The sequence below is a fragment of the Macaca thibetana genome, chromosome 2 (genome assembly GCF_024542745.1).
Source record: "Macaca thibetana thibetana isolate TM-01 chromosome 2, ASM2454274v1, whole genome shotgun sequence".
Classification (NCBI taxonomy): Eukaryota; Metazoa; Chordata; class Mammalia; order Primates; family Cercopithecidae; genus Macaca; species Macaca thibetana.
In genome coordinates this window covers 93,227,447-93,245,684 of record NC_065579.1, presented here as the reverse complement: position 1 = coordinate 93,245,684, position 18,238 = coordinate 93,227,447, and the positions used below count along the sequence as shown (strand labels likewise).

At 53.9% G+C, this 18,238-nt stretch overlaps 2 protein-coding genes and 1 long non-coding RNA gene across 7 annotated transcripts in view; 2 read left to right on the top strand and 1 right to left on the bottom strand.

Moving 5' to 3' along the window:
• The window catches only part of LOC126947590 (uncharacterized), a 28,915-nt gene extending 23,163 nt beyond the window's left edge, over positions 1-5,752 (bottom strand). The window contains exon 1 of the long non-coding RNA XR_007723129.1: positions 5,436-5,752. This is a non-coding gene — a long non-coding RNA (uncharacterized LOC126947590). The remainder of the gene's footprint in view (positions 1-5,435) is intronic.
• GORASP1 (golgi reassembly stacking protein 1) overlaps positions 3,100-18,238 on the top strand; it is a 59,297-nt gene continuing 44,158 nt past the window's right edge. Inside the window, exon 1 of the mRNA XM_050778370.1 lies at positions 3,100-3,109. The gene's annotated coding sequence lies outside the window, so the exon portion shown is untranslated. The remainder of the gene's footprint in view (positions 3,110-18,238) is intronic.
• CSRNP1 (cysteine and serine rich nuclear protein 1) lies at positions 4,694-16,714 on the top strand. Of its 5 annotated transcripts, none has more exons than XM_050778367.1 (5): positions 4,694-4,861; positions 11,832-12,088; positions 13,305-13,564; positions 14,117-14,431; positions 14,529-16,714. In XM_050778367.1, the coding sequence occupies exons 2-5, from the start codon at positions 11,872-11,874 to the stop codon at positions 15,516-15,518; spliced, it is 1,782 nt and encodes a 593-aa protein (XP_050634324.1). In that variant the 5' UTR covers positions 4,694-4,861; positions 11,832-11,871; the 3' UTR covers positions 15,519-16,714. The 5 variants fall into 5 exon arrangements, with proteins under 5 accessions (XP_050634324.1, XP_050634325.1, XP_050634323.1 ...); XM_050778368.1 differs by lacking the exon at positions 4,694-4,861 and adding an exon at positions 5,751-6,255; XM_050778366.1 differs by lacking the exon at positions 4,694-4,861 and adding an exon at positions 7,380-8,391.

Genomic DNA, 18,238 nt, shown 5'->3' with positions numbered 1-18,238 from the left:
AGGAGGGGGCTGTGGGAACTCCAGCTATAGCTGGTTGGTCAGAAGTACAATAGGCTTGGAACTTGTGACTAGGGTCTGAGATGAATGGTCAGTCTTGTGGGACTGAGCCCTCAAGCTGTGGGGTCTGCACTAATGCTGGGAAGTTAGTGTTCAAGTTGAATTGTTGAACACCCAGCTGGTGTCTGGAGAATCAGATAATTGGCTGTAGGTGTTGGAAAACTCTCCAGACCATCATGCCAATTTAGATGAAGAGAAACCAAACAGCTGAACCTGACCTGTGGACCCCAGATATACCTCACTGGTCTAGAGATAGATTATTGGTGAAAGGCTGAAAACACTGGCTCCTTTTTCACAGTAATGGCACTATGATTGTCATTAACTTCTCCCCTATTTAAAAAAAAAAAATCAGGGTAAAACTTAAAGTGAACAAATCTTTAGTAAGGAACTTGAATCTTTACATATGTATATACCTGTCCAACTGCTACACAGATCAAGATATAGAACATCTCCAGCACCCCAGAAGGCTCTTGTGCCCCTTCCCAGTCAATATCCCCAAGGCAACATTATCTATCACTGTGCTTTAATTCACCTGTTTTAACATTTAATATAAATAAGTGGAATTATAGTTACTCCTCTTTTAAAGGTCGCACCTCCCAGTACTGACACAATGGCAATTAAATTTCAATCTGAGTTTTTGCGGGGACATTCAGACCATAGTATTGTATGAAGCAATAACTTGTTATTTTTCATTGTTGTGTAATATCCCATTATATGATAACAATTAATTTTCACTTACCTATTAGTGGAATTTGCATTGTTTTCAGTTATGGGCTGAAAACATACATAAAACCGCTATAACATTCTTTTAAATGTCTCTTGGTGTGTATAAGCGCCTTGTTTCTCCTGGGTATATACTGAATAGTGGAATTATTTCCAATTGTTTCCAATTATAACCCTCATTAACTCAAGTGCCCAAACCTGCCCAGTTCCCTGATTGTGTCAATTCACCCCCTCATCAACAATGTACGACGGACCAGGTGTGGTGGCTCATGCCTGAAATCCCACCACTTTGGGAGGGCAAGGCGGGCAGATCACTTGAAGTTAGGAATTTGAAACCAGCCTGGCCAACATGGTGAAACCCTGTCTCTACTAAAACTACAAAAATTAGCTGGGCATGGTGGCATGTGCCCGTAGTCCCAGCTACTCGGGAGGCTGAGGCAGGAAAATTGCTTGAACCCGGAAGGCGGAGGATGCAGTGAGCTGAGATCATGCCACTACACTCCAGCCTGAACAATTTACAACGGATCTGGTCAATTCTCAATTTTGTCATATTTAATATTGTTAGTTCCTTTGATATTAGCTTTACTAATGGGAATAAAGCATTAATTTTTAATTTTAAAAAATTTTGTTTAAAACTTGTGATAATTTTTATTTACCTAAAATTGGTGGTTCATGGATGCTGAATGTTGGAGAAACTGTTAGGACTCTTCCAAGTATTCAGAAATTCCTTGAGGATGTGTGAGTGTGTTTCTGCCTATATATATGCCATAACCACAGATGGATACTGCTCCAGACCCCACCCTTATTGCTTTGGAACAGACCTTTCTTTTCCCCATGAATAAGAAGAGTTTACTTGGGATCCCAGAGGGAGATGTTTCCCATCATCAGCAACATCTGGGGAACATCTGGCGAGTCCATCCCAGGACAGGGAGATGCTTTTCTGGAGAACACACATCACTTATTTGATTCTTTTTATTCTCCTGTATTTTCCCTTGTTCTCTTTTTCTCTTCCATTAGACTCCCCACTCTAAGCACCACTCCAGCCCTCACCAGCCAACTTCCTAGCCTGATTTCTATCTCGTCTGGTTTCCCCAGTATACAACCCAACAGGATGCAAACATAGGCAGCATGAGAGACCCTCATTAATTCTAGTGCCCAACCCTGCCCAGTTCCCTGATAAGCAGGCAGCATCTTCTAGAAACTGAGTCAAGGAATGTTGAAGCTGGTGAGGGTTCTCTTGTCCAATGCCTCCCTTCTACAGATTGAAAAGCTAAAGGCCAGAGAGAGAGGGGAAGGGAGAGTCAGGGACAGAAACCAAACGAGAACATCACTTCTGGGTATCATGGAAACCCCTCTTCTGCTGGAAACTTGGCCTGGAGATTAGAAGCAGGCAGGAAGGCAGGCAGTGGAAAGGATTCCTTGGGACCAGCAACGTCTGCAGCCAGCAGCCACAGTGAAAGCACAGCTGAGGTCTGAGGTGGGTGGTGGAGGATGGGTGGCCTGGGGGGTTACCCCTTAAAGCCCTGAGAGTGGAGTCACCTCTAGCAACAGACGCCCAGCTTTGTAGCCTTTAAGCTCCTTCCTGCGCATTCTCAGCTACACCATAGCTTCAGTGTGCTAGCTGTGTATCCATCCACTGCCACCTCCAGCCCTGCCCTCTCCTTGAGCCCTAGCAACTTTACCCATTTACTAGGCACATGTTTAGTTTACTCAACAAGTTCTTATCAAGCGTTGCAGATAGAGCAGTGATCAAGTCCAACATTGCTCCTGCCCTCCCACTGCTCACAGACAACACACAAGGAAATGCACAAGGAAACCACACAACTAAGTGGGTGCAAGGCAGGTGCGAGGTGGGATCAGCATCCTTGAAAGTTTAAAAGAGGACATACTCTGAGAACTGACCACTGGCCAACAGGGCTGGAGAGCAGTCATCAGGGGTGTGAGGTGGAAATGTACAGGGAAGGCTGGGACAGAATCATACCTCATGTGTAAAATAAAACCGAATGCAGAAGAACTAATGTTACAAGCACATGAACTGGCCAGGCGCGGTGGCTCACACCTGTAATTCCAGCACTTTGGGAGGCCGAGGAGGGCGGATCACCTGAGGTCAAGAGTTCGAGACCAGCCTTGCCAACATGGTGAAACCCCATCTCTACTAAAAATACAAAAAAACTACCCAGAGGTGGTGGCACATGCCTGTAATCCCAGCTACTTGGGAGGCTGAGGCAGGAGAATCGCTTGAACCCAGGAAGCGGAGGTTGCAGTGAACCAAGATGGAGCCACTGCGCTCCTGCCTGGGCAACAGAGCCAGACTCCATCTCGAGGGGGGGGAAAAAAAAAAAAAGCACATGAACCAACAAAAACGACACGTTCACACATTAATGGCATTGAAATGGTCGCGGGGGAGGGAGTGGGAAATGAGGGTATGAAGAGAGAGGTTGGACTGCAAAAGTGAGAAAGGGCCAGATTATTCCGGTTTTGTAGGCCCCAAGGAGTTGAGACTTCATCAGGAGGGTACTGAGAAGCCACTGGAAGCTTGGCTCCAGCTGCCCATACACCTCCCCCTGCAGGCCCCCAGGTACACACTCAACGCATCCGGAAGGACAGGGGCCTTTATCTTCCCCCAACCTGCTTTCCTCCTATTGTTCTTCCAGGAAAGGTAAAGTGGAGCAGACCCCTGCCATTCTACATACACATCTGAGGCTGAAGAGGGGCTCTCACCATCGTCTCCACCCCAGATACCATTCAAACAGGCCAGGAGGTCACCCCCACCCCCAACCTGGAGGAAGGTAGAATGGAATCCTGAGGGCTGGGCTAGTGGCTGACAGCATTCATCTAGGACAGTCAGAAGAACCCAGAATGCAGCGGGAGCAGGACTGGGAGGGGGAGGGTCAGGCTCCCACGAAGGCTCCCTGGAGGAGGCAGTGCAAGCTGAGCCCTTAAAAGCGTTGGGATTCTGGTAAGCAGAGAGAGGGCAGGAGAGCATTCCAGTCGAGAAGACCGGCTGCAGCAAAAGCGTGAGGGTGGAAACGCTCGAGGTGATGGGTAGACCCGTACCTGCGGTTGGGAAGTGGGGCTGAGGGTGGGCTCCCAGGCCAGGACTTGGTTGCCGGGGCAAGTCGTACCGGGAGGGTTGGCCCTGAGTCAGGAAAGGCCTTGGCGGGAGCAGAGAAGGCAGTGGGCCATTTTAAGTGGCCAAGATCTGGCCCGGAAGAAACCAGACTTTTTATTTTTTTAAGGGAAGGTTGAGGTGGGAGTGGGGAAGCTAGTTCCAAGAACCCCTAGTTTGGAACTTCTGCAGGGAAGGGTCTCTTGGCCCGTGGGCAGGGGTGAAGTTCAGGCCCACTGATTACATCCATCCTTCCCGCTCCCCGCCTCCCTGCTCCCCACACACCCCAGATTCCTCTCCAGCCACAGTTTACTTTTCCGACGGATCTGGGGGTGGGTGGTAGGTTGGGGGCGGAGGAGGGAACGTTTAGTTTGGAATATAATAAACTCCCTCTAGAGGGGTGGGGTTGGAGAGCGTACGGGAGACGTCGGCTGTGCCACTGTCTAGCCCCTGGCCTTGCTCCCGGCCTCAGTCTACCCATCTGTAAGCTGGGGCGGTGGGGCGAGGGGGGATCTCTACTCCCGGCTCTGCCAGCTTGAGTCGTCCGCTCCTTTAGGGACGTTGCTGGAAGCGGGGCGGGGAGGGCTCTGGCGGGAGAGGGCTGGGGGCGGAGAGCGGCGGAGGCGCAGTCGCCGGGTCAGAGTCCGCAGGGAGGCCCCCAGGCCGCTGCGCCAGGCTCCAGGCGGGGGAGGAGGCGGCGCCTCCGGGGCGGGGCTGCCGGGCGGCCTGGCTGGAGGCCCGGCGTGCGTCAGCGCAGTGAGCCCCGGAGTTTTCCACTGACGAGGAGGGCGGAGCGGCGGGCGGGGCTGGGCGCAGCCAGTCTCCCGCCGCCGCCGCCGCTGCCGGACGCGCAGAGCTAGGGGCTGGTGGACCGACGGCTGCCGGGCCAAGCGCACAGAGTCGCGGCGCTGGGGGCGTCCCCCGCCGGGACGCGGGTCGCGTCGTTTTCCTCCGCGAGCGTCCGGATTGCAGGTGAGCGCCGAAGGGCCTTGGGCCCGGCAGGACGGGACTTTGGGGAGGGGGCGTTCAGCGCGAGTGGCACTGCCGCTCCTGCCTCCTGCGGTTCTCTCCTCGGCACCCTGAGCGGGCGCGGGGGCGGGAGCTGCCCGGCTTTGACGGCGTGCCGCGGCCGGAGTCCGGGGCCGGGGGTCCGGCCAGCGGGAGTCGCAGGTTTTCTGCTCCCCTCCCCCGCCCGCCGCGGTAACCCCGAGAGAAGTCACGGCTCCCCGAGCTCTGCGCGAGTGGGGACAGAGCAGGGCTTGCGCGCGAGCGGCAAGGCGACGGGGGCGTGCGTCCGCGGGCGAGTTTCCTTTTGACCCAGTTGCCTGAGAACTTTTCAGAAGTTCCTCGCGTGGCCGGAGCAGGTGACATTTGTCGCCTTCCTCCTCGGGCTCCCCCCTCGGGGAGGCTGCGGGAGCTGCGGCGTGTGCCGGGCGCCCCCGGCCGGCGGGGGTCAGGGAGGGAGTGGAGGGATGAGCGAACAGGGAGGCGCGGTGAGTCACGGACCCCGGGAGGGAGGGAGGGAGGGATTGTGTCGTAGGCTCACCTGTTTGTCAGTCGCCGTCACTCTCAGAGGCCACTGCTGTGAGTCACGGGCGCAGCTACACCGGCCACCCGCAGGCACACGTAGACTCTCTCCCACGCACTTCTCCTCCTTCCGCAGCACGTACTTCCTCCCCTTCCTCAGTTTCTCCTCCCCGGGGCCCATTCACAGGCACGCACTGTGGAGATGCCCACACCACAGCCATAGTCACACACTTAGTCACTCCCGCTCCTGGCACAATCACACACAGCCGTAGCCCACACTCCTGACACCAGAGAGTCCCTCCCCGTGTCCTGCTGCCCACCCAGCACCTCCACCCAGAAGTCTCAATCCTTTTGGAGAGTAACTCATCACCTCCCCCGACCCAAATCCTTGACAGCCCTGCCCTCTTCTTTCACCACATCCCAGTATCTGCCTTTCTCCTATGCCCTTGGCCTGTCCTCTCACCTGGCCCTGGCAGCACCTCCAACCGGTCACACCCCCTCCACTCCCGGTGCTGAGCCACGTTTTTAAAATGCAAATCTGGCATTGTCACTCCCTAGTTAAGCCCTCTGTGGCTTGCCGTGCCCTCAAGCTAAAGCCTGCCCTGGAGCCCAGGATCAGCCTCGCGGGCTGCCCCTCCTCCGATCACACTCTCCTGGTCCCTCCTCCTGTTCCTTACCCATGCGGAGTCCCTATCTGGAACTCTGCCTACTTTCCTTCCTCAAAGAGACCTACCTTCACCCCAGCCGTACCCTGTCCCACCCTTCAGACCCTCCATCCCAGCAACCCACTCTATTTGTCCTCCCTGCTCAACTCAGAGCTTCAAGAGGGCCGCAGTTGTGTAAGTCTTGCTCCCTGCATGCGCGAGTGCCTGCCACAGTGCTTGGCACGTATTTGTTGAGCTTGGTGCCTATTTGTTGAATGAATGAATGAATGAGAGAGGGAAGAAGGCCCGTCTTAGGTGGAGGAAGCAGTCATTGTCAGGTGCAATGTCCCTTCTGCAAGAACAAGTGCCTCATGTAGCCAGCATACATTTGGCACCTATCCAGTGCCAGGTCCTGAAGACCAAAGCTGAGGAGCCATCCCCTCCCCCAGCTCTCCTTCAGAGGGATGCTTGGGGAGGAAGTGCCAAGGCTTTCGGTCTGTCCTCTCTGGGCCACCCAGGCTGGTTTTTCAGTGGGGACTAGAGGTGCTGGGAGGTGCCCTCCCCTTCTCCCAGGAAGTTGTTCCTGAGGGACAGGGGTCATGTGACCCCAAGTGTTTTGGGGGGACTGGCCAAGGCCTGGGGCTCAGAGGTTAAAGGACACATTCTTCAGATTCCTGAAGGGGGATGGAGGCAGCTAAAGGTGCCCCCTCCCTAAGACTGGCTTGGGCTGAGGCCTGGGGCACTGGTGGGACTGCCGAGGTGGACAGAGGAGTTGCTGTGACTTTTTCAAGCCCCGCCCCCACTTCTCGAAAACAGCCCTTGGTTGCTTGGTGCCCAGGGGTGAGGTGGCCTTTCCTGGATTCGCATAGTGTGACCTGAGTGTGTGGATAACCGTGGCCAGTTGAGTGGGGGGTTGTCAGTGCCTGTGTGTGGTGGCAGGAGGGCTGCCCAATTGTCAGGGCTCAGATCCCAGAAGAAGCCTGGCTCTCTGATTCAGGGCCTGTCTCTGGGGTTCCTCGGCGGTGAGGTATTTCTGTCCAAGCCAGCTCCTGGGAACTGCTTTTCCTTCCTCCAGGACCCTAGGGAGGGGGCTGTGCTCACCCTGGGAACACTGCCATGGTCAGAATCCTGATTCCTGGGTAGCTGCTGAGGGCCCCTCCCCCCACCTCTGACTCACTGTCTGACACTTAGATTCTCACTATCTTTCATTCCCTCTTGGCCTCTCCTTGTCTCTGGCTCAGTCTTTTTGTCTCATCTCCTGCCTCTGCCTCTTAGCCTCTGGATTCCCACGTGGAACAGAGGAACACGAGAACCAGTCTTTTTGTCTCATCTCCTGCCTCTGCCTCTTAGCCTCTGGATTCCCACGTGGAACAGAGGAACACGAGAACCAGGGGCACTTCCCCCGCCTCTCCAGAAGGAGTATCAGGGAGGAGGTAATTTCTTATTTCATTCCTGCGCTGCAGATTTGGAAGGGATTGTTCATCACTAGAACCTGCAGCAGGACTGTAGCTTCCCTGTGTCTCTGTTTCCCTGTCTGTAGGCTTGGAGGTCATAACCTCCTCACCTTAAGTTCTCTTTCTGTGACATCCCTTAGGCAGAGCCGCAGTGTGTGGCTGAGCCTGCTTTCCTGACATCTCTCTCCATCTGTTACCTCTTGGGGAACCTGGGAGCCTCCTGGGATTGCGTACATTGGCACCTGCCTGCAGCCTGAGCTTCCCTCTGTTGCTCTCAGAGCCACCCCTTTTGAGCACCATTCTTGCTTGTACCCTCTGGCACAGCTGGGGGATAGACATGTGATTCTCCTCCTGCCCCTCTTAAATTAACTGTGACAGGAGCAGGAGAAGGTCACAGTGACCAGTCGCCCTCAGCAACCTCATATGCATAAGATTGCCTGTGCAATTGGGTCTATACCCGATATGCAGGGCTAGTCTGCTTACCTCTGGTATTATCAGGTGCCCTCTCTATGCCAGACTCTGTCCTAGACATGGGCACAGGGGCAGCCAGACAGAGATGCCCTCAGCGTGAGGCAGATGAGCAATGAGGCCCCTGCAGTCTGATCAGATAAAGTCTGTGATGGGGAAATACCAGGGTTTTTGGGAGCTGTCTTACTTTGGGCTGCTGTAATAGAAAGTCCACAGACTGGGTGGCTTAAACAAAAGATTTATTTTTCACACCTTGGGAGGCTGCAAAATCCAAGATCAAGGCTCCAGTCAGCCTGATGAAGTCCCTCTTCTTGGCTTGCAGATGCACACCTTCATGCTGGGTCTGAGCTCACATGTTGGAGAGGGAGACCATCTCTTTTGTGTCACTTCTTATAAAGGTGCTAATAAGGTATCATTCGTGGCCTGATTACCCCCCAAAGGCCCACCTCCAAATACCGTCACACTGGGGATTCAGTCTCAACATAAGAATTTTGATAGGATACAAATATTCAGTCCCTAGCAGGAGCGCAGAAGAGGCAGGAGGAAGGAGTAGGAGAGTCAGGAGGCCCCTCAAAAGATGCCTTTCTGAAAGGGAATGAGGCTGGGTTGTTCCAGCTTTGCAGAGGCCAGGAGGTGAGCGCCATGGTGGGAACTGCAAGTTCAGCTGGAGTATAGAGAGCAAGGTGGGGAGAGGGAAGCAGTGGCCAGGTCAGCTTCGGCTTTTTGAATTCTGGACTTGATCTTAATGTCAAGCTTCCCCAAGGGGAGCTATAGAGGCTATCGAGTGGTTCTAGGTGTGGCAGTGGCAGGTAAATGTGTGCTTTAAGAAGGTCATTCTGGCTGTAGGATCCAGAATGGCTGGGGAAAGAGGGCAGGAGCAGAGGGACATGGGGTAGCTGCTGTGGGGACAGAGACATGTTAAGGTTAGTAACGTTTTAAATTGATAGTAACCTAAATGCGTAAGTATATAAATCGTATGTGTCCATAAGATGAATGTTTACAATTTTAGAGTTCCATGTAACCACCCTGCAGATGAACATAGAACTTTTACAGGTCCCCCAGCCCTTCCTATCCCCGACCCCAGAAAATTTCCCTCATGACTGTCTCCAGGGTGTCCTTCTCCCTCCCCTGGGGAACCACTGCTCTGACTTATATCATCACGGAGTAGTTCTGCCTTTTTTTTGAACATTTGCATATATCTTGTGTCTGGCTTCTTTCACTCCGCATGATGTCTGTGAGATGCATCTGTGTCGTGTGCATCCAGGAGCTGGAGCTCTTTTTTTTTTTTTTTTTTCCAGTGTGGAATAACACATTCACTGAGCACTTATCACTAATCTAAGAACATGTGACATGTATTGATGCTTCTCAACCTCCCAACCCTATGAGGTCTTAAGACAAAGAATTGGAGGCACAGAGAGGTTAAGGAACTTGCCCAGGATTACCCAGCCAATTAATAGTGGAGCCAGAGTTCAAAAGCAGGTAGTCTGGTTCTGGAGCCGAAGTTCTTAACACTATGCCACGTGGCCTCCATTATACCTACTGGGTCTGTCCCTGGCTTTGTGTGGATTAAATGGATTTACGTGAACTCCCAGGCATGGGGTGCCTGGATGTAGATGGAGGGGGAGAGAGGAAGGAGTTGAGGATGACTGCAGGTTTCTGGCTTGAGTGACTGGGTGGGTGGTGGGGCTGTTACTAAGATAGGGAACACAGGAAGAGGAACAGATGGCATGGGGGGTGGGGAACAGAGACAAGGGGTTCGATTTGGGGCCTGCAGAATTTTATGTTTCTAGGGGATGGCTGGGCGGAGACACCAAGTGGGCAGCGGGTCCTGGGGGATCTCAGGCTGGGTGTGTGGTGAAGGAGGCGTTCACGGCCCTGTAGATGGCATCTGGAACCTGGGAAAGGATGGGGTCTCTTGGCAGGATGCAATGGGGACAGGATGGGTGGGTGGTGTTTGTCCATATGTGTGTTTCCGTGTGGTCTGTGCATGTGTGTACACGTGTGTATGCCTGCCTCTGGGTCATGAATCCCCCACCTCCTGGGAGAGCCTGCAGGTCAGCTGGGAGCTGGGTTGTTTTTGTTTGTGGTTTGACCCTGCGGAGGGGGAGGGGTGCCAAGCCTGAGAAACTACCCACGGAGAAGCCCCCGGAAACATCTGTGAGTCTTCTTCCCCCAGGCGCAGGGTGGGGGATTGGCCAGGGAGGGAGATTTTCTTGCTTCTCTCACGCTTGCCTAGGGGAGGCTGTCCCTGGGGTAAACATTATCCAGTTAGTAAGGTTGACAGCAAACCCTACAGGATTCGGGGACTTCGTAGGTGGCTGGGCAGAGGGGGAAGGAGTGCTTGGAAAGGACACCTGAGTAGAGGAGACCAAGACAGCCTTCTGGTTGGTTTTTCCCGTTCTCTCTCATTTCCTGTGATGGCAGTGGGGGAAGGGTTCCCCAGCACTGGGGCCTCGGCCTCAGCTTCAACTTCCTTTCCCTTTCCCTCTGGTGACCTCCCCGAAGGCCCAGCTGGAGCAACAGACACAAGGTAGCTGTACTCAGCGTTTGGGATGGAGTCTTCTGGGGCTTGCCAGACCTTGGGAAGGGCCATTATTCGCTGAAGCATTCCAGGGCGGGAGCCCCAAGTCTCTTCTGCTTGGATAAGGCCAGCCAGCTGTGGGAGTGAGTCTCTGGCTAGACTTCTGCTGAAGGCCGAGACTCTCACACGGGAGACAGTGTTGTGTTGTGGGGTGCTCCATGTCACGAAGCCACAGACAGGAGAGACTTTGGACATTAGGGTCAAATGAGATGTGAAAGAGACAGCCTGAGTGGCTGTGGTCACACAGGCCTGGAGGCAGGAGACTTCTTGACAGTGGAGCGGGGGTTTCTGAGGGAAAGTCTGAGAAGCTCCCACACCGGGAGGGGAAGGGCTCAGAAACTACTCCGTCTAGGAGTGGAGGCCAACGTCAAAGCCAGCCTGTTCCCCAGAATGCCTGGCTAGCCTGGAGCAAGGGCCCGCAGCCCTGCCTATGTGCAGGGTGGCGTGCCTGTGTGGGTGTGCTGGAGGAGGAGGAGGAAGCAGAGCCACCATACCATGGCCGTGCGGGCTGTGCGGGCTGGAGGGCATACACACACACACACACACACACACACACACACACACACACACACAGAGCCACCATACCATGGCTGTGCGGGCTGTGCGGGCTGGAGGGCGTACACACACACACACACACACACACACACACACACACACACACAGCCACCATACCATGGCCGTGTGGGCTGTGCGGGCTGGAGGGCGTACACACACACACACACACACACACACACACACACACACACAGGCACACAGATGCGAGCGGGCTGGAGGGCGTACACACACAAACACACACACACACACACACACACGCACACAGATGCGAGCTGTGTGAATCACCCAGCCTGTGAGTCAGCCCCCAGGATTCCTGTTGGGGAATGAGTGAGACCAGGCTGAGGTCTGTCAGTCCATCTGTTGGTCTGTCTGCCTCCTTCCCCTGTTGGTGTGGATGCGTGTGTGTGTGTGTGTGTGTGTGTGTGCTGTAGGAGGTGGTGGGGAAGGTACCTAGTGCTTGGGAAGGCTTTGGGCAGAGGTGGGAGTTTGACGCATCAGGCCATGGATTTGAACATTAGTTTGGAGGGAGGGAGGTGCTGTGTCTTGTGCAGAGATCCTCCTGGAGACCGTCCTCTGCCACACGGCGCTCCACAGGCAGGGCTGGAGGGCAGAGGCCAGTTTCTGGGATGCCTTGGAGGGTCAGTGGGAGGGATGATGACCCTGGCTGGAAGCCCACCTGCCTGCCACTTAGAGCTTTCTCATTCCCACTCCAGGCTGTCTGTCCCCAGACCCCAGAGCACCTCCGGCACCACCATGACTGGGCTGTTGAAGAGGAAATTTGACCAGCTGGATGAGGACAACTCCTTGGTCTCCTCCTCCTCCTCTTCCTCTTCCTCTGGGTGCCAATCTCGCTCCTGCTCCCCAAGCTCAAGCTCTTCTGTCTCCCGTGCCTGGGACTCAGAGGAGGAAGGCCCCTGGGATCAGATGCCCCTGCCTGACCGTGACTTCTGTGGCCCCAGAAGTTTCACCCGTGAGTCCTCCCTCCCCAGGGAATTCCATCACCTGCCTTCCTTCCTGAAAGATGAAATGTAGAGGTCCTTGACAAAATGCCTTTGGCCTCTGGAGGTCACGTCCCCATGGAGGTAGCTCTCACGAGCTGTGATACAGTGGTCACTCAGTGCCCACTGTCCAGGGGCACCTGAGCCCAGCTAATTCACCTTTGACCTTGGGAGTAATGACATCCAGGATGCAGCTCTGCAGAGTGCCCTCAGGGCCTTCCCGGTCTGGCCCCTCCCTTCTGTTCCAGTTTCGTTTCTCCAATGAGCACCCTACCCTCCTACAAATGGAACTGGAGTTCCCCGCCCGCCCCATGCTTCTCTGCCATGGGGCCTGTCAAGCCGGTCCCTCTCCTGTCAAAATGCTGTCCATTTTGCCTGAACATAGTGAAAAGGGGTTTTTCCTGGTTATTTTCAAGCTTGCATAATTGTGATTCCAGACTGACAAACGTGGCCCTAGAGCAGTGTTTCTGGACCTTATTTTTCATTATTGTTCCCCAGGAAGCCTATTAAGACATTTTCTCCTTAATTTCCACCCCCACCATGAAATTTTAATACAATAGATGTGCTGTTTACCTTTTTATGTACTGTATGTATATATGTGCATTACACATAAAAAGAATATCATTTTTAGCACATGTGATCTAACAGTATAAACAGAAAACCTTTTAGAAGGGAATTCCCCCTGGTAGCTGGGTATAAAATTAATACAGTAAGTTGAAATATATGGAATTTCCAATATTTCACCATTACATGGTAATTTATTATGGTTCAACCTAATGAAAATACCAGTACGTAGCTTACTAATCAATAAACATTAACTTGTAAAGGGAAAGCCTTTTTAAGCCTGTTGCAGAACACAGAAATCCTACAAATCAATAAAAAACAATAGAAAACTGTACAAAGGACCTGTACATGGCTAATAAACATAGCAGAGATGTTTAATCTTACAAATACTGTCATTTAAACTGGAAAATAACAATAAGCCAGTGCTGACATGGGTGTGATGTTCAGTTTCAGCTGCTCCAGTCCCAGCCACACAGGCTCCTAAATTCACATTTCTTTTTTCAAAGTGGGCGGAGAGGGAGGAGGGGGAAGGCGGGAGGCGGGAGGGCAGTCTGGCATGATCTTCCTGGAGGTATGTTGTGCCTCACTGAAAACTAATTCCCAGCATCTTTGCCTGCTTTCCAGCCCTGTCTATCCTGAAGCGGGCTCGCCGGGAGCGCCCAGGCCGTGTAGCCTTTGATGGGATCACCGTCTTCTACTTTCCCCGTTGCCAGGGCTTCACCAGTGTGCCCAGCCGTGGTGGCTGTACTCTGGGTATGGCCCCTCGCCACAGTGCCTGCCGCCACTTCTCTTTGGCTGAGTTTGCACAGGAGCAAGCCCGTGCACGGCACGAGAAGCTCCGCCAGCGCTTGAAAGAGGAGAAGTTGGAGATGCTGCAGTGGAAGGTAGAGAGAGCCCTCTCCGTGGCCCACCTCCTAAGGCAGTTCCTGGAGTTCTAACCTCGAGGGGTGGGTGTACCAGGGGTGGGTGCTGACTTGCTCATTATGTATATGGGGAAACAGGCCTGTGGGCCTAGTGATTGGCTTGATTGGAGTCTGTTGCCTGGGTTGTCTGCAAACAGGAGGCACAGAGGAGGGCTTGTGTCTATTTGCTGCAGGGGCTGGGGGCATGATACCTGAATCTGAACTTGAACTTTTTGGAGAGGGGGATGTGAAGCTGATATGAATTAGGGGGGTGCGTATCTGTCTGGTTAGGAAAGGGAGTCTGTCCATGATCTAGGGAATGCCATGAGTAGGATATCTCTTTTTTTTTTTTCCCAAATGCCCTGAGGACTGTATTCTTGGCTGTCCTGTTCACTGTCGTACACACAGTGCCCATCACAGATTAAGCACGAGTAGTGGGAGGGTAAGCACATGGGGAGGTTTTGTCTAGTGACAGTAGGGCTAAGCCCATGTCCACGTCTGTACCTCTCACATACCTCTTTCCTGTGGATGCAGCTTTCGGCAGCCGGGGTACCCAAGGCAGAGGCAGGGCTACCACCTGCGGTGGATGCCATTGATGACGCCTCTGTGGAGGAGGACTTGGCAGTCGCTGTGGCAGGTGGCCGGTTGGAAGAAGTGAGCTTCCTACAGCCCTACCCAGCCCGGCGACGTCGAGCTCTGCTGAGGGCTTCGGGCGTGCGAAGGATCGATCGGGAGGAGAAGCGGGAGCTGCAGGCACTGCGCCAATCCCGGGAGGATTGTGGCTGTCACTGCGATAGGATCTGCGACCCTGAGACCTGCAGCTGCAGCCTAGCAGGCATCAAGTGTCAGGTGTGGTGGCTGGACTGGGCTGGGATGGGGAACCTGAACATGGGGACTTCTTTGCACTCCACGGTAATCCTCACTTGTACCTCTACTTTCTGTGCAGATGGACCACACAGCATTCCCCTGTGGCTGCTGCAGGGAGGGCTGTGAGAACCCCATGGGCCGTGTGGAATTTAATCAGGCGAGAGTTCAGACCCATTTCATCCACACACTCACCCGCCTGCAGTTGGAACAGGAGGCTGAGAGCTTTAGGGAGCTAGAGGCCCCTGCCCAGGGCAGCCCACCCAGCCCTGGTGAGCAGGCCCTGGTCCCTGCTTTCCCACTGGCCAAGCCCCCCATGAACAATGAGCTGGGAGACAACAGCTGCAGCAGCGACATGACTGATTCTTCCACGGCATCTTCCTCAGCATCAGGCACTAGTGAGGCTCCTGACGGCCCTACCCACCCAGGCCTGCCTGGCCCTGGCTTCCAGCCTGGTGTTGATGACGACAGCCTGGCACGGATCCTGAGTTTCAGTGACTCTGACCTCGGCGGGGAGGAGGAGGAAGAGGAGGAAGGGAGTGTGGGGAACCTGGACAACCTCAGCTGCTTCCATCCAGCTGACATCTTTGGTACTAGTGACCCTGGTGGCCTGGCCAGCTGGACCCATAGCTATTCTGGCTGTAGCTTCACATCGGGCATCCTGGATGAAAATGCCAACCTCGATGCCAGCTGCTTCCTAAATGGTGGCCTTGAAGGGTCAAGAGAAGGCAGCCTTCCTGGCAACTTAGTGCCACCCAGCATGGACGCTGGCCAGAGTAGCTCAGTGGATCTCAGCTTGTCTTCTTGTGACTCCTTTGAGTTACTCCAGGCTCTGCCAGATTATAGTCTGGGGCCTCACTACACATCACAGAAGGTGTCTGACAGCCTGGACCACATCGAGGCACCTCACTTCCCCCTGCCTGGCCTCTCTCCACCTGGGGATGCCAGCAATTGCTTCCTGGAGTCCCTCATGGGCTTCTCCGAGCCAGTCGCCGAAGCCCTAGATCCCTTTATCGACAGCCAGTTTGAGGACACTGTCCCAGCATCTCTAATGGAGCCTGTGCTGGTGTGAGGACCAGGATGCCTTTTCCCAGCCCCAAGGGACCTGTTGCTGCTTTCTTGTAATTGTGGGGCTCCCCAGAGTCTCTGTAACAGTCTCCCACTGGCTGGCTCACTCACAGGTGCCATGTGCACACTCCTGGTTTTCATACAGTTCTCTGGGTTTATTTATTTGTTTTAACTTTTCTGTGCTGAAGAGAGGATTGGGGGGAGGGGCTTCCTGTTTCAGCTGCCCGGACCCCCACACCCACAGTTTGCTCTTCCATCTCCACAATGTGAGCCTGGAAGAGGAGAAAATGTGGCTCCTCTGGAGCTTGGCAGACCACTTTTCGGTCTTTGCATGATGTTCCTTAGCCCAAAGACGGTGAGACAGGGCTGAAATCAGGTGGCTTCTGCCATGCTGAGCCCTAGACCCATGGGTGGCTAAATCCTCTGGACTGTGAAGACTATAATTTATTTCCATAATTTATTTGGAGATTGAGGAGGCTTTGGTTGCACCTCTCTGGCTGGTGGGTAGTGCCGGGGTGGGGTGGGCACAGGCCCTCAAGGAGCCCCTTTTGCCTTGTAGTCTTACACCTTGCCCTGCCTGGGCTTTGGTGCAGACTGGGTGTGGATTTGAGCTCTATGATCTATGTTTGCTGCCTGGCTCCTGGATGGCTCTGCAGGCAGGTGCTGGCCAAGGACATCATCTAGGCAGGGGGAGAGGCTGGGCTAACCAGCTGTGACCAAAACTCCCTTCTGCCCCACCCTGCCCTCTCCACTTCCTGCCCTCTGTTCCATCTTCCCCTTCCCCAAAGGCCGTAGCCTTTATTCCAGGCCCAGGGATGTAGGAGGGGGAAGGAGGAAACAGGAGGCCCAGAGAGGGCAAAGGGCCTACCTCGGGCGCGAACCATGCCCCAGACTATTATCTCAGGGCTTTCTGGGCACTGCACTTTGGCCTGGCCCACCTGCCCATGCCCTGAGGCCAGTTGGTGAGGGGTGGCTCCTGAGGGCTTTTATACCCTTTGTTTGCTAATGTTTAATTTTGCATCATAATTTCTACATTGTCCCTGAGTGTCAAAACTATAATTTATTCCATTTCTGTGTCAGTGCCAAGAAACGCAGGCTCTGGGCCTGCCCCCTTGCCCAGGAGGCCTTGCCAGCCTGTGTGCTTATGGGAACACCTTGTACCTGAGCTTACAGGTACCAATAAAGAGGCTTTATTTTTAACAATGTGGTCTGTATTTCTGGGGTGGGAAGCAGGGGTACACCCTCAGGGGAATTGGGGATGGGGGGACAAGCCCTGTAGAGGGCAGTATGGACACAGGCTGTGTCGGGGGGTAGAAGTAGGCATACCCAGCATATTGGGCCTCTTTCCAGGCAAGCCAGTCAAGTTGGAGGCAGGAAGCCAGCTGAGAGGCTGACCAGGCAGATAGAGCACTTTTTCCTTTGGATTAACCTGTTCCTCTACAGTGGTGACCTGGGGTGGTGGGGAGGAGCAGCAACAGGGTCTTCTGACAGGGGGCCATCTGCTGGGGATGGTTGAGGGCACCCTTCTTCCTACACACCCACACTGAGCTGAGGCCTTGTCCTGAGGGTGAATTCACCAGCCTGGATGGAGGCAGGGCAAGGGGATATGCCTGGTCAAGGCCTGGTGATGGCCTTACTTAGCAGCTGTGGTCCATGAGGACTTGAGCCAGGGGGTCAGTGGGAAGGGCAGGGGGGAAGCTGCAGAACCTCATCCATCTGCACTAGCCAGACCTGTCTGACCTGTCCCTGGCAGCCCAGCTGGGCTGCAGGCCAGAGGAGTAGGCCACACCCTGCTCTGGGGAGCCCCAGTCTGGAGGCCTGAGAAACATTGACTTCCCCCTTAGGAATGATAGTGATTTGTACAAGAGCTGGAAGGAGGAACTGCCAGAGGAGAACTGATTTGGGTTTCCTCGCTCTAATTCCCTGCCTTGGTCTGTACTGGGCTCACTCATCTCTTTGGCTTGACTGTTAAGAGCACAGAGCCAGAATGCTGGGCTTGAATCTTGGATTTTCTACTACCTAGTAAGGTGATTTCTGCGAATTACTCCCTCTGTGCCTGGGTGTCCTCGATACTGCATGCAAATAGTGACACTACGCACCTCATAAGCTTGTTTAGTTCATATTTACAAAGCCCTTAAAGAGTGCCTGGAACATGCAAGTCCTGTGTACGTTTGCAACTTGCATCAATTTTCATGTTTCTGCCATTCTTTCTCTGTATCTTTAATCCTTTCTTTTTTGCCTGTCCTGTCACCCTTTAGGTATCTATTTCTTGCCTCTGGACATGCATGGACATGACCACATGGCTGTATCAGTGCCATTAGAGGACTCATGCTTTGGAATCTGGCCTGTGGTGGGGCAGTATGTCCCTGTAACCAGCTTAGCTAGGAATAGCTAGGCCTTTGTCTTCTCAGGGCAAAGTGCCCCGGTACACTAAGTTGTCCTGTTTCTTCTTCACTGGTGCCTGGAGACCCTTTTGTAGAGATTACTTCAGCATGCACAGTCCAAAACCTGGGTTCTTCCAAGGGCTCTCAGGGTCACTCTGACTGGCCTGGTGGTCTGGGTGGCAGCCCTCAGCTCCAGTACTCTGGCAGGAATCCCCAACAGGCTTCCACCCCATGGACTCAGCCCAAGGCTGGACAGAGGCCTGCCTAGTCCCATCTAGGGCCACAGGGTTCTTAGTTTTTGTTTCTTTGTTTTTAGATAAATGAAGACAATCTAGGTTTT

Coding starts and splice junctions, on each gene's coding strand:
- CSRNP1 (XM_050778364.1), top strand. CDS start 11,620: ATGGATTTGAACATTAGTTTGGAGGGAGGGAGGTGCTGTGTCTTGTGC. Junction 13,565..14,116: donor TGGAGATGCTGCAGTGGAAG/GTAGAGAGAGCC, acceptor CTGTGGATGCAG/CTTTCGGCAGCCGGGGTACC. Junction 14,432..14,528: donor TAGCAGGCATCAAGTGTCAG/GTGTGGTGGCTG, acceptor CTTTCTGTGCAG/ATGGACCACACAGCATTCCC.